This window comes from Anabrus simplex, chromosome 6 (genome assembly GCF_040414725.1).
Source record: "Anabrus simplex isolate iqAnaSimp1 chromosome 6, ASM4041472v1, whole genome shotgun sequence".
Lineage (NCBI taxonomy): Eukaryota > Metazoa > Arthropoda > Insecta > Orthoptera > Tettigoniidae > Anabrus > Anabrus simplex.
The window spans coordinates 244,840,826-244,866,069 of NC_090270.1; the positions used below are offsets into that span (position 1 = coordinate 244,840,826).

The 25,244-nt window shown below is 38.2% G+C and overlaps 1 protein-coding gene across 1 annotated transcript in view; it reads right to left on the reverse strand.

Moving 5' to 3' along the window:
- Nucleotides 1-1,072: 1,072 nt before the first annotated feature.
- Nucleotides 1,073-25,244, reverse strand: part of LOC136876390 (serpin B6) — a 106,815-nt gene continuing 82,643 nt past the window's right edge. Inside the window, exons 7-8 of the mRNA XM_067150304.2 lie at nucleotides 14,370-14,505; nucleotides 1,073-1,355 (exon numbers count right to left, since the gene is read on the reverse strand). Of these exons, the coding sequence (XP_067006405.1) occupies nucleotides 1,216-1,355; nucleotides 14,370-14,505 (276 nt within the window). The 3' untranslated portion in view covers nucleotides 1,073-1,215. The remainder of the gene's footprint in view (nucleotides 1,356-14,369; nucleotides 14,506-25,244) is intronic.

A 25,244-nucleotide genomic window follows, 5' to 3' on the forward strand; every position in this document is an offset into this window, starting at 1 on the left:
ACTTGAATAACCTGGTGTACCCTTGAACACCTTTGAGTGTACTATTGTGGCACTGATCCTTCTCAGGAATATGAATATTCCTTCTGTCTGTAACAAAACATGGCTCTCAGTCAAGAAACTGATCCCAAATATTACTGAAGCCACTATCATGACTGGACATGACAAGGGTCATGTTTCCCCGTCTGTTTGAGTTTCGCTATGTACATCAACAAGGTATGAGGACAACTGATCAAAGTTGTAGGACTCCACCTTCGGATATAGTGCTTCTCCCATTGTCAACAGTACATGCGTTGTTCAAGAGTTGGCAAGGCAAACACACTATACAGTACATCTTAGCTCAAAATCAAAGGACACTTAATTTATCTGCAAGCTCTATAAGGAAAACTTAGTTTTTATATCATATGATCTTTTATATTGTTTTAATATTATATAGCTACTATCATACAGTAATAATGTATTTCATGTAATTTATGCAAGAATGATGTGTGTTAATACACGTATCTTTTATTTTGCTTTTAGAAAGTGGTTTAAAAACATCTAGCAGTTGAATTTTAAAATGCAGGCGAAGTAATGGGTACATACTATAATAATAATAATAATAATAATAATAATAATAATAATAATAATAATAATAATAATAATAATAATAATAATAATAATTTATTGCTCGTTTTACATCCCCGTAGGTACTTTCATGCTTTTCAGAGATCTTTAGGTGCAAGAATTTTGTTCCACAGCTGTTCTCTTTTGTGCTAATAAGTTTATCAATATAAAGCTGTATGTGAGCAACTTCCATTACCACTGGATTGAGCTGCAATTAAACCCACCAATTTGGGCTCAGAAAGCTGGACTCTAATGTCCATGCCATTCAACTTTGTACAGAGAAAAAATTAAATTCTGTGTTGATATGTTTTCAGACTTGTGCAACTGTACTACAGTGAAAACTACTAAACTTGGGAATAAATGGAATTAAAAGAATGGGAGGTATATTAGTCTGTACTTTCATTTTATAACCCCATATGGCATTGCCATGTCAGACGTAGGCCTAAAAGTACTTAGACTAAAAATGAACTATTTATTAAAAGACTATAATGAAAAATTATATAATACAAATAATTTTGAATGTACTGGTACTTGCAGTACAAATACAAGTTTTACACATAGTTATGTCACAATTTTAAGTCTGTCAGAGTGAGAAAGGTATTGGCAAAACAATCAAGGTGAGGAGAAGCGTCCTGCAAACAAAACTGTGCCTGAGTCATCATCAGTGATGTAGAACAAGAAGGGGTGGTCCGCTCTGAAGTACCTTGGACCTGCTGGGTTGATGGCACCAGATAAAGCCACAATCTGTATACCTAGAACAAAATTCATCAATAAGTCAGAATAGAACCAAATACAAGATCCCCTATCAGCATGGGCGCCCGCAAAGAGGGGCAAGGTTGATGTTCAGTTGTTTAATATCATACTAGGTTATTTCATAAACTGAACTTACTGACAGTCATCTAGCATCTATTATAACCAGAAATTTCTGTAAGCAATTTAATGTTGCTGACGTTATATTGGTTTTTATATTCAAGAAAATTGTTAATGTGGAAAAGATCCTGCGGGCGCCCATGCCTATCACGGTTTAGAAAATTAAGTGGTTCTCTCTTTAAAACATAATATTAAAAAACAGCTACACATTATCCTGAACTGAAGTTCAGTGCCGCAAGTTTAGACATTCCTAGCTGAACCTTATTACACCCATCTGCAGAATAAACAATATTTATTCAAGTAACAGAGGTGGTCATAGTTTCAGCTATTACAACTTAATTCCAACACTGCTACTTCAGAAAGAAACCAGACTGACTGGATAAGGAAGTGAGAAATATAGGGAACTAACCACTGAAGATACAACAGGAAACACTTTTACATCCTAGCCAGTAATTTATTTGTATACAAGACAATTTGTTCAAAGCAAAGCTTGTCCAACATGAAATTAATTATTGTTGGTCCCAATGAAGCTCAATATCTATACAGTTAGAGTCAACAAATGATGTGATTATACAAGTATACACCCCACAGACCGGATACAGTGCTTATGATATTTAAAAAATCTTCATGACTTAGACGATGTAATTAATAAAGAAAATGTTATCATTATTGGAGACCTAAATGCATAAGTTGGAGCAAGAAGACAAGACTGTGAGGATATCATTGGGCCACATGGATTTGGAAACAGAAATGCAGAAAGTGAACAACTGATTGATCATCGTAGAAGAAATGGCATGTGAACAACTGATTGATCTTCGTAGAAGAAATGGCATGATCATCAAGAACACCTTCTCCAAAAAACAGGACAGCCATAAAATAAGGTATAGCTGGGATGGCAAACATAAATCCTTGATCGATTATGTCATCATAAACAAAGAGGGGGTGGGGGGGAATGGTTGACTGATGTCAAGGTCATTCCCAGCGAAAGTATGGACAGTGACCATAGTTTGTTGATCATGGACTTGGACAATATGATAAATGAAATTAAGAAGAAACAAAAAATAAAGATATGGAAATTAGGAAAAGTTCATTTCCAGGAAGAATATCAGAATAGAACACAACAAACCCTACCACAGGAGAAATAACAACAGTAGAGGAAGAGTGGAAAAGATGCATTTGTGGGAGAAGCTAGAAAACTCTGTGGGTTAACAGGATCGACCAAGAAGGAAAAACAGAAACCTTGGTGAAACGACAAAGTCAAAACAGCCTTTAAAGCAAGAAACCAAGCAAACAAGAACAAAGAAACTCATAGTTAACAGGGTTGTTAGACAAGAGAAGGAAAAAGCATGGAATGAGTTTGTGGATGAATTGGAATTAGACAGCAGAGGAAATAAGTTATTGTACAGGGTAGTTAACAACAGAAGGCATGAACAACCGGAACCTTAGTACGAGAAGAAAATTAAATCGGGAATGAATTTAAGACCTTTTTTGATAACCTCTTTTAAAGTAGTAGCGAGCACTGCATCAGAGAGTGAGGAACCCTGTAGTAGTAACAAAGAATGTAGAAGCATAGAACCCCCAATTACATGGCTTGAGATAGAAAAGTCCATGAAAAGTATGAAGAAAGTAAAAGCAGTAGGAGTGGATGAGTTAGGTACAGATATGTTGCGAGCAGCAGGAACTCCAGCAGTTCTATGGTTACATAGCCTCCTTAACACAGTATGGCAGGAAAACACTATCCCAGAAGACTGGAAGAAGGGTATAATTGTACCTCTTTTCAAGAAGGGGAGTAGACAGAAATGCATCAACTACTGTGGAATTTCTCTCTCTCTCTCATTGTCTAAAACTTCTGGAAAAAATCAGTATATTAAGAGGAATTGTAGAACAGTGGCATATACCTAGGGCTACCAAGGCTATCAGTCAAGACAGAACCTCAAATGCGAAGGATGGAAATCTAAAGCATATTATAATGTAAGCATATGACACATCATTCCATTTACAAACCCTGAAAGCAATTTCTGAGAACAAGGCTTCGGAGACTGATATTACAGCCCAGACTCTCATCCCTCTCCCCTCCACTCACCTCATGCAACTTGCTGTTGTATGCCTGATAAGCGCGGGACCGGAGGAGATAGGTGTACTAGGCTTTGGTCCATCAGGTCGCCACTGCTAACTATCAATCATGCCTTACTCATCGTATATACTTTCTCACCTCACCCTTCTGACTTAATTATAAGATAACAGAATGCTGGTATTTCATTCCTGTTTACTTCTACATCCTTGTAGGAAGACACTGCTGGGCTGCTCTTATAGGAGTAATATAGTTTATTTTTTTATATATAGATCTGCTAAAATGAAATGCTATCTTTCAGGTTGTGTGTTCTCATTTGTTGGTTGGATTTGAACCGGTGATCATGGGTCAGACACCACCACTTATCTCCTGAGGAAGCTAATTAACCAGTGAATGATTTATATGACCACTTTAAAATTCAACATTTTTATTTGATGATGATGATGATGACGATGATGATGATGATGATGATGATTTGCCGAGGTTACCTCCGGGCGTTGAATCAAAAGACCTGCTCCTGACGAGGTGAACATGTCCTATGACACTCCTGGCACAAAAAGTCATAGGCCATTTCATTTTGTTTAATAATAATAATAATAATAATAATAATAATAATAATAATAATAATAATAATAATAATAATAATAATAATAATAATAATAATTGTACCGGCTGGTACACCTCTACGCCGCACATTTGAATTTTCCACCTTAAAGTACTCCTCTACAGGAGAAACTGTGAACTTTAAACTGGATCTACTTAAACCTTTCCTCTGAAGATGTCACTGTGTGAATTTCGATGTGTCTTTGGTTACTATTTATCAAGAAGTTTGGACATTCTCCCATAGATGTCACTGCCTAAGAACTGTGCTCATGCACCCTGGTGTGAAGTGAAGGAACTTTCTTGAAGAAATTTTGTACTCATAAGTTTTGTCCTTGCTAAATTTCGTTCTTTCATTTGTGGGTTGGCAAGATTAATCTTTCTTTCCGCCAGTTTTGAACTTAGCCAATCCAGAATTTCTGTAATTAATTTCCCACCAATCATAGATGTCTTCTTCGATTTTGTGTGTAACTGTGTACTGTAGCCAATAAAAGCCTGTGGGTGTGTCTTAATTATTCATGAAAGGTCTCGAATCTTCCCCGAGGGTATAAAAACTGCTGATTTTCTTGTCTCTGGGCCACTTCATCAACATCTAACTTAGTGTATGGACGTGTAGCAGGAGGTGGAGAGCGCCTCTTTCTTCAGGCAGCAGTTCTTCAGTAAGGTAATGGCCTCTTAACATCTTTATTTCTTGCTAGCTCAGCAGTTTAACCCGCGGGGAAGGTCCGAAACCTTTACCATGTATCTTATCTCTATAAAGTCCGACTCGTTGGCTGAATGTTCAGTGTACTGGCCTTCGGTTCAGAGGGTTCCGGGTTTGATTCCCGGCCGGGTCGGGGATTTTAACCTTCATTGGTTAATTCCAATGGCCCGGGGGCTGGGTGTTTGTGATGTCCCCAACATCCCTGCAACTCACACACCACACGTAACACTATCCTCCACCACAATAACACGCAGTTACCTACAAATGGCAGATGCCGCCCACCCTCATCGGAGGGTCTGCCTTACAAGGGCTGCACTCGGCTAGAAATAGCCATACGAAATTAAAAAATCTCTATAAACATGTAAATTTCTTCCAGTTTATGTAAAAACATATATCTTTAACTGTAAATCGGGGATAGAGAGTGCTTTACCCTCTTGAGCTCCCCTTCATTTTGATTTGAGGTGACTACGTTTTCGTAACCGATTTTCTACTCTTCCTTAATGTGTTAAATTTATTCAGTATACGAGTCACCTCCATAGTTTGGGAATAACCCCTCTTTCTTCGGCCTAGTGCCCTTTAGGTTTTAAAATGTGTATTTAGGAGTGCAAATTCTTGCCTCCATTCATTTTTGCATTTTGGACCATTTACTTAACCTATTATTTTTCTACTAAGGCCCAGTAGGCTGGCTACAAGATACCCCCATTTCATTTTGTGTGAGTTGTGCCTTGATGGCAATTTAGTGTAGAGCCTGGTACCGGTATTCCCTTTAATAGGCTTGGAAAACTGAGAGTGGGTTAGCTCTTTTAAGTATTTGGATATGTGCCTCTAGGAGGCTTGACATTGCTAGGTGGGAGCAAGTGCTCCATGTTATTAGGAGTTTTCTGCCCTTTAGTAAATATATGGTTGTGAGCTGAGAGCTCAGAAATTGTAAAACTTGGGGCTTGAAGCCCATATTGTTAAATGATCTCTAAATCTTGGCTTTTCCTGGTCTTGTACCTGATTGTTGGTTATTTGTTGACTTCTTGTTATTTGTTCAATTTTGAAATTCTATGTGAAAATTGTTAAGTTTTGCTATTTTCGAAAATATAACCTTTAATGAAATTTTAATTCACATCTTGGCCATTGCAGTTAGACCCATTCCCCCGGCACCTTATTTCACTTCTGCTGTTCTACCAAACCGCGATAATAATAATAATAATAATAATAATAATAATAATAATAATAATAATAATAATAATAATAATAATAATAATAATAATAATAATATGAGGGGGTTGATTCTGAAAATTGAACTGTGGCCATTGGATTAAAGGCAAGCTTTCTATCCATTTAGCCACAAAGCCAGACTTCAATTTGCTAAATCTTAGGCTACCACCTCGATGATCAGGTGTTGAGTATTGGCAGTGGCAGAGGCCAGGGCAGAGGTTTGTGAAGCAGCATTGACAACACAGAAGGCTTCTCCATTTGCTATTGGTTGCAGCTCAAAATGCTTAAGGCTTGGCATTCACTAAAACAAGTATCGAAAAGTGTAGTGGTAGCCCACATCTTGATCCCAGCATACGCCACTGTTGTAGAACCTTTATTTGAAGAGGAACAATATGGTTTTAGGCCTGGAAGAACAACTACAGACCTTATCTTTCCTGTCAGGATATTAATGGGAAAGCACTGGGAAAAGGAAAACCACTTTTTCTACAATTCCTAGACATCGAAAAGGCTTGTGATCACATACCAAGAGTGCATATCTGTAAATGCCTAAAAGAGCAGGGAGTTCATGACAGTATTATTGCAAAAGTGAAGATGTTGCATGATAAAACCAGAAGTTGTGTGCACAAGTGGGTTGTGGGCTGTCCAAACAGTTTGAAACAAAGAGAGAAATACAGCGAGGCAGTATTTTGTCACCCCTCTTATTTATCACTGTGATGGATGCCATAATAAAGGCTCTAAAATGGAAGGAGCAGCAGGACGTGCAAAGCTTTCACCTTTGTAGACGGCGTGGTGGTCTGGGGTGAAACCGAAAATGATGTGGAGAAAAAGCTGCAGAAATGGAGTCAAGAGTTTTAGATGTATGATTTCAATATCAACAAGGCTAAGACAGTGTTGATAAAGTTACAAAGGGGAGATGACAAACCACAAATCAGAATAAATGACACCAAACAGGACGGTGTTCCAACATTTAAGTACTTGGGTAGTATAGTACTCGCAAAGTATAAGGTAGACAGTCAAATTAACAAGTCAACTCAATTGTACTACCAAGTAAGGCAATTGCTGTGGGATAAACAAGTACCATTAAAAGCAAAGATGATGTTATATAAATCATATTATATGCCCATCCTCCCTTATAGCTTGAAAACTACCATGTTAACAAGACAAGATTATTCAAAACTCCAAGCTGCAGAAATGAAGTTCCTACGCACCATGATACAGAAGACCAGGAAGGACAAGTTCAGGAATGAAAAAGTCCGAGAGGAGATGGGATTAGGAGACTCCTTACTACAGAGGATTCAGAAAGAAAGACTGAAGTGATTTGGCCATGTAAGAAGGTTGAGTGCAATCAGAATTGCCAGAAGAGAATATGAAAGAGAAGTAAAAGGAAAAGGACCAGTGGGCAAACCAAGAGGAAAAGGGACAGATCTGGCAAAGAAAGATGTCGAGGAGAGTGGACAAGATTGGGAGAAGATTATGAGAGAACAGTGGTTCATGGACAGACAAAGATGGAGGGAGCTCATACACCCCACCCGGGCTTCTGGAGATGGTCAACGATGATGATGATTATTATGAATGAAGCTCAAGGAATCATCATCATCATCATCATCATCATCATCATCATCATCATCATCACACCATAATGTGGAACAGTGTTTCTCAACTGCTGGGCCATGATTTGGTACCAGGCTGAGTTATACAGGCATTTTAATTTCATGCCATCTGGCTAGCTGCTCATCATTTTCTTATGTTCCATTTTACTCTAACCCTACTAAATGGCCAAAAAAAACCAAATCATTTTCTTGGGCATCTTTGGCCGAGTTTTTTATAATTGTTTTGGTGAACACCACATGTGCGGTTTTTTTTAACTGCTAGGTCTTTAGTCTGTCAAAACTAATTCATGAATAAATAAATTTGTAATCAAGTACCATAATTAAGTTTTCTTTTAAGGTACAATTCTGTTATACATTTTTTTCAGGTAATTTCTAAATTTACTTATTCACAAATTAGTTTGACAGAGTGAAGAAACTCATCATCATTGTCATCATTTTACAGTTCCAGTTTCCCGGGTACTGTTGGTGAGCCTCTTCCATTCTGTCTTATTGAAATACGTTCTCTTGTTAATGATTCCTCTAGTGTCCTTCCCCGATCTGCAATGTCCATCTTTACAATGTCCATCCAGTGGGTTTTTGGTCTTCCCACCATTAATTTCCCTGCCACATGTCTCTCCAAGTTAACATATGCTGTCCTTGTTGGCTCCATCCTCATTACATGCCCAAACCACCTCAGTCTGGACATGCTGACCCGATCAAACAATGATGTCTCAATTCCAGCTTCCTTCCTAACCACATCATTCCTTAACCTGTCCAGTTTGGTTTTTGAATTGTGGACCTAAGGAACTTTATCTCTGATGCCTGCAACCTAGATGAGTCTTTCTTAGTTAGGGTGCAGGTTTCAATACCATAGATTAAGATTGGTATGAAGTACTGACTGAACATCACCAGCTTTGATTTTGTTGGTACTTTGGGATTCCAGAGGAGTGTTCGTACTTGCTGGTAAAAGTGAGAGGCCTTCTGAACTCTATTTGCCACCTCCTTTGCAGCTAGCTGCATCTCGAGATATTACACTGCCGAGGTATGTAAAGCTATCCCCACTTTCTAGTGGATGGTTTCCTAGCATGATCTTTGCTGGTCATCCCTCTCTGTTTATTGCCATCATTTTTGTTTTGAGTTCGCTTATCTAGAGATTGAGCTCCTGGAATTTAACTTTCCATTCATTGAGTCTCAACTATACTTCCTCAGTTTCTCCCCAGATCTTAACATCATCAGCGAAGACCATGTCAGGTCAGGTACATCCTGCTACCGTATGTGACAGTAGATGGTACTACTTGCGACTGTCTGGCCAAGGGTTGGGTGGCTGTTACCAAACCTGACAAACTAAGGGAGAACCAATGGCTATGGGCAGAGGAGTTCACTCTTAGCGGGCTTGTTGAAGCCATTGTGTAGGAAATAACACAAATTCAACTGGAAGCTGCAGCCTTGCAGAAGTGGCAGAGGACTGCTAAAGTCTAAGGGAGATAACCCTGACAGAAAATCTTCTCTAACGTTAGACCTAGCTAGTCAGTTGGAGAGTAACAGCAATTGCTTTCAACACTTATGGAAATGGAAATGGCGTATGGCTTTTAGTGCCGGGAGTGTCCGAGGACTTCAACACTTATACGAGCCTCGGATGCAAACAATGAACTCTGAGTAGTGAAGAAACTAACAGTTATACATTATCTGAATCAAAACTTGAAGGAAATGGGTTCAAATATCACAAATCAAATGTGTGAGTCACTAGAGATCTTTTACATTCCAGCATTGCAGAACATAAGAGTGTCAGATAGACTTTTTTTTCCCCACCATTCAAAAAACAAACTACCCTTGCCAGGTTTGAACCTGCTATTTTGGAATCTGGAGGCTGACTACCATTGATCCAGAGAGGCAGCTATTATCATGGTAATAATGCTCCTTAATGAAGAACGGTGTTCTTCAACTTCAGGGCCGTGGTCTGATACTAGGCTAATTTATACTGAGCCACAAGATATTCTCCTTCCACTGTAATAAATTGAATAGTCATGGCAAACACTGTCTTACCTTAAGTTTGCATTGAACTGTACCGTAAGTGCTTGTATTAAAACCAGAGTGTTATAATTTTTTTTAAGTAATAGGCATTCAAATTTAAATGTTAAATTTACAAAATCCAAGGAACTTTTCTTAATTTTGATATTAAGAAATGTCTTACTGAAGGTGTCTACGATGGAACAACTATTGATACATCCACCTCAAGTCCACAAAGCTACCTCCTGAATAAGCAAAATGAGGGGGAAACTACCAGTACACACAAGTTTACAACATGCCTAATTATTAATACAGTGAAACCTCGGAATGTGAGTAATTTGGAGTGTTTTGAAAGACGAGCGAACATTTTAAATAAATTGTAACTTGATAAGTACGTGAGGTTCCGCAATATGAGCGTCACATTTGCCTACATTTTCCCCTCCCCTATGCCTTTGTTTTGCCTTCCCCTCTGCCTCTCTCTCTTTCCTGGGAGAGTTTGTGTAATCATTTTATGTGCTGGACTTCAGTTGGTGTGCCTCGCTCGCATAGTCAACACCGTACAAGTGTACATGTTTTGTTTCTTTCATTGGTGTTATAACTGTACTACAACAAGGCCCAGTGAACGAAAAGAAAGCTGAAAAGGAATTTGTTCGGAAGAAGGAGATGATTATGATGGAAGTTAAGAAGGAAATGATCGAAAAGCATGAACAAGGCATGCAAGTGGCCGATATCGCGAGATCTTATAACAAGGCTACGTCAACAACTTGCACAATATTAAAGAAGAAATAAAAGGGGTAGATGCAGCAAAAGGACTCACAAGAGTATCAAAGCAATGCCACGTGTTCTGAAAGATTTAGAAAAGTTGCTTCTCGTTTGGATAAATAAGCAACTAGCAGGCGATACTGTGACAGAGAATTTAATCTGCGAGAAGGCAAAGATGCTGTGCGCTGACCTCATAAGAAAATTACCATGTAGTACACTTATGTCAACAGAAATCGAAGAAAGCTTCAAGGTCAGCAGGGGATGGTTTGATAATTTTAAGAGGAGAAGTGGCATCCATAGTGTTGTGAGGCATGGTGAGGCTTCCAGTTCGGATGCTAGGCAGCTGAGGCATTCACTGCCGAGTTCCAGAGGCTCATTGTTACAGAGTGTTACCCATCACAGCAAGTTTTAACTGTGATGAAACAGGACTTTTTCCAGAAAAAATGCTGAAGAGGACTTACATTACAGCAGAAGAGAATTCAATGCCTGGTCACGTGCCCATGAAAGACCATTTAACCCTGTTATTGTGTGCTAATGTGAGCGGGGATTTAAAACTAAAGCACCTGCTTGTGTATCATTCCAAGAATCTATGAGCCTTCAAGAAATGCAAGGTGCAGAAGAGCCAGTTAAATGTTATGTGGAAGTCCAACACTAAGGCTTGGTTCACTCTTATTTTCTTCGCTGAATGGATGAACGAGGTCTTTGGTCCACAGTATGCACTAGCCATGCATCTTGGGAGGTGTGCTATTTACCAACTGATGTGGCCAACTTAGTACATTGGGGCTAAACGCTGGCAACCAGGAATGAGTTAGCTGGAAAATTTATATGTCCAATAACCTATATACTGTATATAAAATAACATGTCCTGACTGACTGATTCATTATTGCCGAGCCAAAACTACTGGACATAAAGAAATGAAATTTTGGGGATACATTTATATTAGCGTGCAGGTGCTCACTAAGGGAGGATTTATGGATATTCCAGTACTAAGGGGGAGAATTTTTAAAATGAGGGTATCTGTATCTCCAAAACTTAAAAGTTTACAGATGTAAAAATTGGTATTTGGAAACTCCGTTAAAAATAAAGAAACACCTATTTTATGTTTATTTTTTTGGAAAATCCCATTAAGAGAGGGGTGAAAATGGGGAGAAGGGGTTGATTACGAGGAGACCTATATATCAAAAACTGAAGATGTTACAGACATGAAAACTGGTATTTGGAATCTCCTTTGAAAATACAAAAACACATATTTTTGTGTTTTTGGATAATCCAATGAATAGGGGGTGAAGAGGAGTGACAAACGGTGTGAATTTAAAAAAAGACTATATCTGCAAATTATCTCAGACAGGTAACATTTTACAAATTTTGAAAACTGGTATTTGGAATTTCCTGTAAAAGTAAAGAAACATAAGTCATTTTTTGGAACATCCATTTAAGAGGAACTGAAAAAGGGGGGTGAATTTTTAATATTAGCATATCTACAGTATATCTCAAAAACTTAACACGTTTCAGACATGAGAATTGGTATTTGGAATCGCCTTTAAAATTAAGGAAACACATATTCTTCTGTTTTTGGAAAAACCCTTAATGGAGGGGGGTGAAAGAATTGAAAACTTAGTTGAATTATATGTATGAAAAAAACACACACACACACACACACACACACACACACACACACACACACACACACACACACACACACACACACACACACACACACACACACACACACACACACACACACACACACACACACACACACACACACACACACACACACACACACACACACACACACACACACACACACACACACACACACACACACACACACACACACACACACACACACACACACACACACACACACACACACACACACACACACACCTAAAGATGTTAAAAACATGATTGGAATACTTCAAAAATAAAGATACATGCATTTTTTGGGAGGGGATCAATTTGCAAGCCTCTTGTAAAGCTTTAAAGATGTCAAGATGGAAATGGTATATCTTGTACATATGAATCAGCCCAAATCAGCATTTCTTTTACGTTTTCTAAAGTGTTTGAATTAGTCTGACCTCTTTCTGGGTGACAGCATGTAATGGACGACAAAACACGCTACATTGTATGACTTCTTTCTCATGAATTAATCGTCCCTTTAACCTGGGATTTATGCTAAATGAATATTTGAACTACTGTTCCAGGTTCTTCTGCTCAAAGTTCCCGAGGCAATGATTACCCTAGTTTTCATTGCATTTTGAATCAACCTAGGCATCTAGATGAACATCACTTTCATTCCGTACCAAATGTGGACGGTCTCTTTTCCATTATTACATTATAAGGTAAATATAAAATTGAATGTAAACTACATTCTTTTGAGTCTTTACCATAAACATTTGAAAATAATTTGAGCTAAACTGTTATAACAGTGAATTTTTAAAGAGATGCTGCATTCTCATAGTGATCACATCTGAATTACCTCCGTCTGCTGGGTAAAGCGGCACCCAAATGATGCCAGTCACTGAGGGGAGAGGAAAGGCACTATTCATAGATGGCAGTGTAGGCAGATGTGGAGATATTCCTTGTCCTTTTGTGTTTTATTTCCATTTCTCCCTCTTCCCACACTGACCTACCACTGTGTTTTTCCTGTCGTGCGTTCCTTCGATATCCTTAATTTGCCATACATGATCCCATGACCAAAGCCAGTTTATATACACAACTTAAACCATCAATTTCATTCCTTAGTCCATATATCCCTTTCAGACCATGTACACACAATTGTGCGGCTTCGTATTTTATTTATGTCTGAGCGTATTTGATGTTTTCTTGGCACTAGACCAGACTGCAGTATTTGTGCAGGACATGTAGCATGTACTTCAGTTCTTATTTAGCGCTTGACCACCAGGGTGTAGGAAGAAGAGTTGAAAAATACAGTTCATCGGCAAGATGACGGGAATCAGTAATGCCAAAAGTAAGTATTTATTTAGTGCATTCATATTAATCTAGAAGCTTTACTGAATATCAGAATGTTATCAATGAAGTGTGTAAATTGTTTAGTGAACATAAATTGTGAACATACATCGTATGTAATTCCACGAGGTCTTGAATGTTGACGTGCACAACTGTGCGGGCTAGGTTTCCCTACAGGCAATGCATACGGGAGTGCTGGGTGCTGTCACCAAAAGGACTGTAAAAACTTAACTCATACTCTACGTGAGAAATGTAATGTATAAGTTTTTAATTGTTTTAAATCGTTCCATACTGTAAAATAGAACATTTGATCATGTACATATCTATGTTCACATGTACTGAGCTGAAGTGTTTTAATTTTTCATTTTTTGTAAGTAGTGAATTAAGCCCTGACATGCACAATTATGTGGATGCTGTTTTTCAGATGATAGTTCTTATTTTGTACAATCAACTACATACATATGTTTTTAAGAGCATTTTAGTCTGTTTTTGATGTACGAACAAAAATACTCGCCTCCAGTTTTCTTTCAGGTCTGAAAGGAATATCCTAATTGCAAACCCCCTCTTGCCATTGATCTGTTTGTACCAGCTAACATTCTCATATTTCAATGTCTATTACTCGCAGCTTATGAACAAGATAAGCTATATCAAGTCCACCCAGCTTTCACTCCTGTAATAATAACGTTTTTCAGAAAATAATGTGTGTGAGCTTGTTACTCCCTTAGAGAATGTAACTACTTGCCACAGAATGCTCAGTGCATTAATTTTGTTTCAGCTTGGTTCAATTAGATTTAACCTGTTATACTATCATCCTGTGAGAACACATGTCCTAAATACTTAAAATGACCCACTTGTCCCAGTTTTATACTCCTGACCTGAAATTTGTTCCTTTTAAGTTTATTCCCTACTGATTGAAATGACTATTTTTGTATTATACTCATCAGAATTTAAATATCAAAGTGAAGATCAAGACGTGTAACTTACCAGTGGCTGCAGCTGCTTCACTACCTTCCTCTGATACTTCAATGAAAGCCTTCTGTACAACTCTACTGACAGCCAGGTTATGTTTAGCAATACCACTGAAGTTGGCATTGACTCCAAACATAGCAGTCATTCCCAACTGAAAACAAATAATTTACTAAGTATTACAATATGTGATGAAAAGAGAACATGCACGAAGTAATAACATTGAAAGAAAACAGAGGAACTGTAGTGACAAGAATTTGTCCCATCTGGATTCTAAGAAATTTTTAAGCTCTTGTGGAGTTTCCTGTGGAGGGAGGTGGTGGTAGGGAACTAGGTGAATTAAAATCTCTGCAATACAAACGTTCAAAACTTCTTCACTGCTGTGTGGAAAGCATCACAGGAAAGCACTGTCATTCAGTCAGTACTTTCCTAGTCTTGTTGGGCTAATGACATGTAAGAAGAAATTTCATTCACTCCTTAGGAAACAGTTGTGGTCTCTTTGAAAGCAATTTTTTTCACAAGCATTTATCACTGTATCACATCTGATGAACAAGATTATTCAGTCCTTGGAATCAAACTCTTGCCAGCAAACTGCTAGAACGTGATGTGAAAAATTTCTCATTTCCACCTCCTTCTCAGTTCTTTTCCTTGCTCCTCTATTTTCCCATTTCACATAAAAGGCAGATACTGCTGTTTGCAGTATCACCCATAATTAAATGCCCAAAAACTTTAATATACTGCCAGCAAAGAAAATGAGGAATCATTTCTTATTATTGTAAAATAAATAAAAATACTACTTCATTCCCTATTTTCCATCTTCTGAGTCAGGTTGTGAATAGAGGACCTCCACAGTATTCTATCTCTCCACCACTCCCTTTCTTCCTCCAATATTTTTTTTACTTTTACTCCACTCTTCTCTATGCTCTCCTTCAGTGCATCCATCCACCCCTTCCCCATTGTCTTCCTCCTATTATTTTTTCCATCAATACTTGCTTTAGAACTCTATCCTCTTCCATTCTCATCAAGAGTCCAAACCACTTCAGCTTACTGGTCTACCTTGTCTTGCAGTTTAGGGAATCCAAGTCTCTCTCTGATTTCTATGTATCTAATTTTATCCCTTCATGTCTTCCCAGTTATTCCCCTCAGGAATTTCATCTCGGCTGCTTGGACTCTGCTTTAATCATGTTTTGTTTTGTCCATGTGCCCACCCTACAGGAATTCCTGGTTTTACACTATACCACTCACACATTGGTAAAATCCACTGGCTTGTTGGATTTTATTTTATATATATATTTTTTTTTCTTTTTTTTCTTGGAAGTATACTCCCCAAATATTTGAAGTTTTTCACAACTTCTAATTGTCTTCCATTTACTTCAATATTCCCTCCTTCTCTACTACCTCTCGTCATCACTAGTGTCTTAACTCTTCTCCACACTTACTTTCATTCTATATTCCTCTGTCTCCCAATTCCATGCAGTAACTTGTTCCTGTACTTCCATTTCATCTTCTCTCCTCATATTACTTTGTCTCTTTGCTTCCTATTATTTGTTTGTACACTTTTGTGGATTTCATCCATGGCTGATGAAGAGTAGAGGAGATAATATACTTACTTGCTGAAGTTGTTGTTTCTACAATGAACCAATTTGTTCTATTTCAGTCTTCACACTACTTGCACACTTTTCATGCATGGCTTTGATGCTCATCTGGCTTATTTTTTACCAATGCATCTCAGAACAGTATACTGGCATATGCCTTCTCAATATCCATAAATGTCATCACTAAATCCTTCCTGCACTCCCATCTTTTCTCCATCCTGTTCCTTAATGCAAAAATTAGATCAAAAGTTGATCTATCTCTTCTAAATCCCTAGTGTTCTTCCTACATCTCCTTTTCTAATTTCATCCTCAGTCTTCCCTCTAATATCCACCTAAATCTAAATACAATCCAATTAGTTTCAAGTCAGCACTCATGTGTACAGTAGCAGTGATTGAGAAGTGGGGCAGGGGGAGAATTGTTTTCATGGACAACAAAAAGTATTGGGGCCTGGGGGCTATAGCACGAGGAGTATGGAGAGGGAGGGAGGAACATCAAAATTTGAAAAAGTCTATAAAATAGTAATTTTTTTAATGCTCTCTAAGCAAATTTCGATAGAGACATGAAGGTTGAGTCTACTAACTTCAGTGTGGTAATAATTCAATACTATACAATTAAACTTTCATCAAAGGAAGAACAATTACGCATGTAATACATACAATTAAATGGAAGTTTGGTGTTATTATACAAATAAAATGTCATCTAGCATTTGACTACACAATAACAAAGTAAGACAGTAGAGATAATTACAGACACATTTACTGAGTGAGACTGCCAGACTGACGTATACACATACAAGGTGGGTGAATCATACCTCAGTGTCCATGACCTTGGCAAAAATATACCCCTGCTATCCTTCCTCACGTTGCTGTGTGAATCTCCACTACTTGCCGGGATGCTGTACGAATCAGTTAGCCACAACAAACAACATTTTTTGTTTATTTTTATTATAATTAAAGAAATTAAAAGAAGGAATTAAACCAATAGGGATGGTAAAAATTGCTTTTTTTTTTTTTTTTTTTTTTGTGATTTCTAGTTTTAGGCGATTTTTTAAATAACTTACGTTCTTTGTGCTGAAATTTACAAACAAAAAAAAGATCACGTGGCTTAAATGGAATATCTTCTCAATAAAGTGGGCGGGGGGCAGCAATTGCCCCCGCCCCTTGGCTGCCCCTTAATCCATGCTACTGCATGTGTACTCCCAGCAATCTATTTAGATTTCTTATGAATATATTTAAAGAGAATTAAATGATGGTAGTGATTACTCTTTAAGGTGAAGTACAAGAAGAAACCATCCGCTCTCAGTTCTAATCAGGGTATAAAAAGGAAGAAGTCTGGCCCTTCAAGGAAAGAGCAAATATGATAAACCTGTGGTACATACAGCCCATTAAGACAATCAAGTTATATAATAAGCTATGGTTATGCCAAATTGTAACAGCATATGAATAATTTAAAAAGGACAGCTTGCAACACTACACTGCATAGTATAAATCACTGCCATATCAATCCTATATACTGCCTGTAGTATACTAAGTGGTCAGTGTGAGCTCTCAGTATCACGAACATCTGCTAGGGGTACCAGCCAACACACTGAACCTATCTTCATACCCACGTGTTCCCATACATTCGAGTTTTTATGATGTGTTTCTGGCCGTAAAATGGTGAACTGTACTGTTCCTCTCTGTAAATCAATGCAAGGGAATCCAAATTCATCAGATGTGAAGTTTCATGAAATCGCCTCAAGTAAAAACATGGCGGAAAGTGACATAACACTATATCAAGATAAGGATCAACCAAGGACTGTCAATGGGTTCCATCAGATTATCCTCATGCTTGTAGCCTGCATTTTAGAAATGGATATTTTTTTGCTATTTGCTTTACGTCGCACCGACACAGATATGTCTCATGGAGACGATGGGATAGGAAAGGCCTAGAAATTGGAAGGAAGCGGCCGTGGCCTTAATTAAGGTACAGTCCCAGCATTTGCCTGATGTGAAAATGGGAAACCACGGAAAACCATCTTCAAGGCTGCCGACAGTAGGGCTCGAACCCACTATCTCCCGATTACTGGATACTGGCCGCACTTAAGCGACTGCAGCTATTGAGCTCGGTGAAATGGAGATTACAGAGAAAACTAAGAGAAAGACACTGAAACCAGATGATGTGCCTGGTCGGTTTCTGAATTATCCCCATTACCTCCACGCAAGGTCAGACAGGGGCGAGATATTTCTTTGGAACAAATCCCTGATGAATCAAAGTCTTCAATTACAGGAAATACATTGGATGACTAGTACTAAATTCATGTAAAGAGTGATATCTCAATCCATGTCTATCTTCCAATGGATAATAATGACAGAAGTCATCAGAAGAAATTGGCGGCTTTGACTGAGAATTCTGAAATTGAGAGAAAAGCTGATTAAGGATAATGAATTTACAGTGAAAATTTGGAGACAACCTAGAAAATGAACATCTGAAGAAAATAAAGGAAGCAGCTAAAGATAATGATCAAAACATTGTTTATATTTTAGATCCAATCAATCATTTTCACAAGGCAAAACCCAAGCAGCTTAGATGATGATGATGTTGATGATGCTTGTTATTTAAAAGACATGTAACAACTAGGGTATGGGCCCCTGATGTGTGGTTTGGAGAATGGTACCCCTGAAAGGTTATTAATATGGGAGGACCTCCAATCTAGTGTCAACTCCATCACTATTGTTCAGGCTACTGCCTCATGATACCTACAATCTTTCTACATCAGTCAAAAATGTTTAGCAAAGATGCCTAAAAAAAAAAAAAAAATGCTAGGAAACCCTCATAAAACAATAGATTTCAGGATAGATCTGTCTTCCAAATGATGGAATGTTTTTTTTTTTTGCTAAGTATGTACTGTAACCGTTCATCACCATGCCATAGGCATGTTGGGAGGTCTAGTCAATTATATATGCAGTTTTCTGCAACATTCTGTGACATATAATGTAGTAATTAGCAGTCTACATGCCGAACCGGGGTGTGATTTGCGATGTCCCAGCCCGAAGGGAGCAGTTTTCTGCGCTGTAACGAGAAAAGGATTGCGCAGTATTGTTAAACCTTGAAATTGCACTCTCTTTTCGAGCGAGAAGGAGAGATGACGCTATGCATGGAGATGTAGGTTATTGGAGACTGGGCTGAGTTAAGGTGTGTTAACCCCTGAGAAATAAATGCCCACTACTAATTCAACACCGCATTCACTGGTGCCACTTCACTATAATTTACTAAAAAGAGGAAGAATAAGAACACCTTCATCTGAAATAATTTTTGGAAATTTATGAGTCAGGTCTCATTTGAACCGATGTATTTAATGCTAATTGTTGATGCATATAAATGCAATACTTGAATAGTGGATCGGTAATGACGCTTGTCATACAGTAGTACGCAGAGTAAAGACGACTGCAGAAATCTGACAACGTGTGGAAAAAAGTGGGAGATCTTGCGTGATGAACCATGACACGTGATCTTCTAAAAGGGCGCTTTTGAGATTGTGAATGACCTACTGATCGCTTTAGTTTTAAATGTCTTCAGTAAAAAGTGAAGGTCACAAGCTATAATTTGATTGTTATCACGTCGCTGAAAAATTCTGATTACCGGACCTCTATTTCAACAGGGGCATAATTCACCTCCCCCCCTGACCATTTTGTCCGGAGGCTATAAGCAGAGCCAGGACCTAGATACAGTATCTCATTGTCATCTGTGTAGCTGCAGTACTAACACCTTAGGAGTGAATTTGGATATCAGTGTACGAAGTGTTGTGCCATAGAAGAAAAACACATCAGTGTGATGTAAATATATCGCGGAATAAGCCATGTGGTACAAGTTAATGTACACTATTGCCAAATAGAAGCCTTATTTTTGCATTTAACATTTTAACTGCTGAAGACAGTCAGTTGTGGCTCATGGTGTAATCACCGACGAAAGGGCAAACGCGTCAGGTTATTTAGAAGTGGAAAGACAGCTAATTATGTTCAGCAATTATTAATAATCACCGATCCAAAGCATTTAAGAGCGAGTGACATTCAGGAAAAATTAAATAACTGTTCCTGATAAAATTACCGTTTGCATACTCCATGGACACTCGTAGTGATTACTGGGGAAATGAACAGCGATTTCTACATACTTGCCACTATTTACACTAATCTATTTGGAGTTAAGAGTGGATCTTGTCACAAGTAGATTCCCTTTGAAAGTACATAAACAGTGTTTAATAACTGATTTCCCATTTCCCTGTATGTTCGTGAGTGGTTGTCGAACCCGAGATCTAGAGTCTACAAGAATCGCACCTAAGTGCCTGCGATCAGTTTCTATGGGAGCGTCCAGAGACTCAACTGAGAAGACCACAGTTTGAGACATCGATCATGGTAGTATGAAGAGGAACTGAGGACTGCCAGAGAGAAGAACATTCATCATGGTCGTGTAAAAATTTAAGATGTACCCCGAGATGACAGCAAACCATAACCATCATTTGATAAGTACACATGATTTAAATATATGTTACTATGAGATTTGCATGCCAGTAGCAATTTTTATTTTGTAAATATCATAATGTTATAATTAATAATTAAAAATGTAGGGAACATTATGCGCGTATGACTGGGAAAAGATTTATTATTTAGTTAGGATTATCAAATGATTTCAAGATAATCATTGATATTTAATTGGATCAGTTGCATAAATTATTATATAGATCCCAGAAATTCTTAGCTTATATGAAGCACATATTTGGGAAGATTGGCGATTTAGCTAAACTTACATTTCTTCATAATGTTTTTATCTGGTAAAGATTTTCATAATAGTTTGAATACAAACTATACGTTTGCTTTAAGGTGATTTAGGAATTTGTAAATCCTGGATGATATTAGATGAACGGATGATGTTCAAAACCGAGGTATTAATATGAATTATATAAATATGTGAGAAGAATTAAATAACCTGTAAGAATGGAGTCTTCTCTGTAAATTAAATGAATGGATTGAGATGCGGTGGTATGATATGGAAGGGCGAAGCTGTAACATGTTATGTTGTTGAAATGATAAAGAATAAAAAATAATTATGGCTGTTGTGATATGTTGAATTAGGCTGAGTATATAGCCAGATAATGAATAATAAGTGACGGCTCTCAAATGAATGTGTACTTGAGAATAAGCCACGATGATATATGAAGGAAAGAAAGAGAGAGAAAGAAAGAAAGAATGACTATTTCAAAGCGTCCATAGCCACAAGGCTGGTCACACAGCTGTTGTCATGATTGACAGGTATATTACTAGCCGACTGAGGGTCGAGAGAGAGATTTTGTAGTTTCCAGCAAAGCTCAATGTTTCTGGTGAGTTCCCTTTCATTTGCCAAAGCAGTCTCAATTCCATTCTAATGGTACGTTACGAGTAATGCAGATAATTTTTCTGATTTTGCGAAGGATAGATCCCTTCTTATGCTTAGGCATTAAATTAGCCTTTGATTGGAGTTAAAAAATTTTACCTTGGAAGCTGGAGTCCGTGTGTTCGAATGATGTTGGAGCGAAGAATTTAACCAGATACTATGGCTTGGTTAAGCCATATCTTCAAGATGAATTGTGTAAAACATGTTGATATTTTTCTATGTAATGTGTTTACGTGTTTTATTATTTCCCAAAGTGTTCTATGGTGATGGGTTCGATTCCAGTTTGGCTTATTGTTCTTTGAATATTTTTGTTAGGTAAACCCAGGATATGCGTATGTGTTCAGTGTGAATATATAATTGTCATGGTCAAATGGACCACGTGTTTGATATACGGCGATGCAATCTCGTGTGTAGAGTAGATGTACTTGATTTTCATTCCAAATCATGATGATTAATAATTAATTAAGGATGTGATTAATTAATGAAGATTAATAATTAATTAATCACCAGAATGGATACCATTTAATATCCATTTTTGATCAGCTTATTAAAACATTAGATGCCATTTAATATCATTGTTATAAATAAATAAATCACGTATTAGTGTGTGTTAATCAAATGACTTGAGGTACGCCAAGGATCAACTATGCCGAGGACAAACTACAAGGACATGAAGGCATACCATGTATATAATTTTGTATCAGTCTTAATTGTTCTTTTTGCTCATGTGTTGAAATACGGCATCATCTCGTGTGGTTTCTATCAGTATAATAAAAATGTTTAAAAAAATATATTTAAACGAAGATTCTTCTCATTTAATAATAATAGTGTATTCCTCTCATATTATAGAATCCTACTTTCATTGTATTTTAGGTAGTGCCTATTTTTCTTTTTCGAACACTCCATTGCCCGTATGCTACTCGAGTTCAGCCGGTGATGCAATGAAAGTAGGGAGGACGAGACTTCAAGCCTGGTAAGTGATTTCTGGCAGTTCTCATCCAACTATTCCATCTATACATCTGTTTGTGAACCCAAATTAAGTAATATTGCCCTTAAATGCCCAGTATGGGTACAGTTCCAAGTAGGCCTACGTCTTTCTTTATTAATATTTTGATATTTCTCAACAAGTTGGTTGGTTGGTTGCAGATAAAAATGCTGTTCTTAAACCTTAACCATATCCTTAAAAATCTATGAGATGCAAAGAGTTTAATGGAATGAACAAGAGCTTTCCGTTAATCATGTTAATCACTAGAATATGGTCTCTTCTCTCTTTGAACCTTTTATGAGTACAATAGGTGTTATTCTGATGTCAGGTTAGTACAGAAAAAAGGCCAAATAGTTCAATATTATTCTGGGAACTTTCAGCTTTTAGTGCTTATTTTACACAATGACTGCCAGGACACAGCAGGGAATGTTCCAGTAGCCAAAGCTTTTTTTTCTATTGTGCACATAGTAAATCAGAAGTACAACAATATTCCAAGTGATATTTCATTTAAGTGTTCAATATATGTACTAAATACAATACAAATTCCCAGCAACCTGAGGTACTGCCATGACCCCACCTGAAAGTTCACTCTGTGGTTTTGGTTAGATGACCAGAGCGGTACAATCTAGCGGTACTAGAAGCTTGCGTTGCTTGATAATAGTCATTGCAGCCAAGAGACTGTACACCCCAATTTGTTTACTAGCACTGAACACTACAATCCCAAGGCACTCATTGTTCTACAGTAGGGTGTGTGAGTAAAATATTTCTATGTTATTATACCAGTTATCGGAGAATTTAGTTATAAAAAGTGAAGCCATTTTCTTCAAGAACTCTGAGGATAATGATGCTAGTCCATCAGTCTGACAAGGAGAGGTCAGACCCTGCGTCCAACTGATTTCAACAAGCTTCAACATACCTGCTGGGGGACACTGAACAGTAACTCGTTTTGGTCAATACCCTTTCATCCAAAAATTTGAGGACAAATGTCATGACGCAGGATCCGCTTTGAACCAAGTGGAGGTGACAGAACACTAAAAGGCAAACACATTTTACTTATACATGTCATGTCAACAACAAAAGACTGTAATAATAACTGAAAATTTGATGAATCCCTCGATTCCCATTTAGTGCATATACATCTGGAGAGTTACAACATAGTCAAGTGGATCGGTGGCTGAGTGGCCACCATACTTGTCTACGAACCTTGACCATGTAAGTTCAAGTCTCATTGTAGCTGCATCATTTTGTACAAAATATATTATTATTTGAGGGAATGTGAAGATAAAAATATGAATTATAATTTTAGGTAAACTGCAGTGAACTTTATTTTCTCCCTCAAATTAATATACACTGTATAACAAAAAAAATGACGCACCAAGAAGAAATTGTCCGATGGTGATACAAATCGGTGGATGTGAGGAACAGTCATAGAAAAACAAATGATCAAAAGTGCAGAGCAATCGAATAATTTATTGCAGAGTTAGAGCGTTACAAAGTGAGGACATCACCTGGCCTGGATGCAAGCTGTCACTCAATGTGGCATAGACTGATAAAGTTCCCGGATGGTGTCTTGCGGAATATCGTGCCAAATGGTCACCAACTGTTGGGATAAATCAGCGACATTCCGGGATGTTCGCAATTACCTTCCCATGACGTCCCAAATGTGCTCTATGGGAGAGAGATCTGGCGATCGAGCTGGCCAAGGAAGGATACAGCAAGCTTGAAGACAGTTCACAGCAACATGTGCCGTGTGCGGCCGGGCATTATCCTGTTGGAAAGTAAGGCCTGGATGTCGCTGAAGGAACGGTAACACAACCGGCCGTAGAATGTCATCAACATACCGCTGTTCTGTCAGTGTGCCAGGAATGACTACCAGAGGGGTCCGGCTATCAAAGGAGATGGCACCCCAGACCATCACCTCCTGTTGTGGGGCTATGTGGCATGCGATAGTCAAGGCAGGATCCCCACGCTGGCCTGGACATCTCCAAACACATCTGCAGTTGTCGTCAGGGCACCGTTGGAAACAGGACTCGTCACTAAAGACTATATGTCCCCAGTCAGCGCAGTTCCTCGTTGCTTGAGCGTGGCACTACTGTAATCTGACTTGACGGTGAACAGGCGTGAGTGGTAAGTGGCGTAACGTGCGGCGCGAGCGCAAATTCCTCTCGCTCAGGCATCTGTTGATGGTCATGGTGGACACTTGTGTGGGTAACACGCCGCTCCGGTGCTGTGACAGCTGTTCGGACAATCGCACCATCTGCTCGTGCTGGTGTGGCCCTCGGTCAACCACTGCTGTCCTGATGCTGATGGCTGCTGTTGTGGCCCCATGCTTGCCAGCATCGTCTGATTGCCGCATCACTTTGACCCAAATGTCCAGCGACAGCTTGATTCGACCAACCAAGTTTGTTCAATCTGATCGCATGACCTCTTTCAAACTCTGACATCTGCTTATAATGAGCAAGAATCCTTTGGCGTGGCATTCTCACAGCGGATGTTAAGATAGCGCAGTCAAATGCAATAGCTACTTTTAGCATACACTTCAGAATCACGCCTCATATACTTCTGATGCATGCGCAATTCGGATGCATGGGAGCTCCCGCTATTCATTCATTGGACACGAAACTTTAATCATTTACATGTTTGGTCCGAATGTCTTTGCATATGTAATTTCCTTACAATCGGACAACACCTTCCTGGTGAGTCCCTTTTTTTTTTTTTTTGTAGAGTGTATATATCTGCATAATACTCATAATTTTTTCAGAAATTATTAGGTTGCAGATCTGACATGTTTATGTAAAATTTGTTCGCCTTTTAGTGTTCTATCACCTCACTTCGTCCAAAGCGGATCCTGCATCATGAGATTTGATCTTAATTTTTTCGAAAATGAAAGTGTATTGACCTAAACC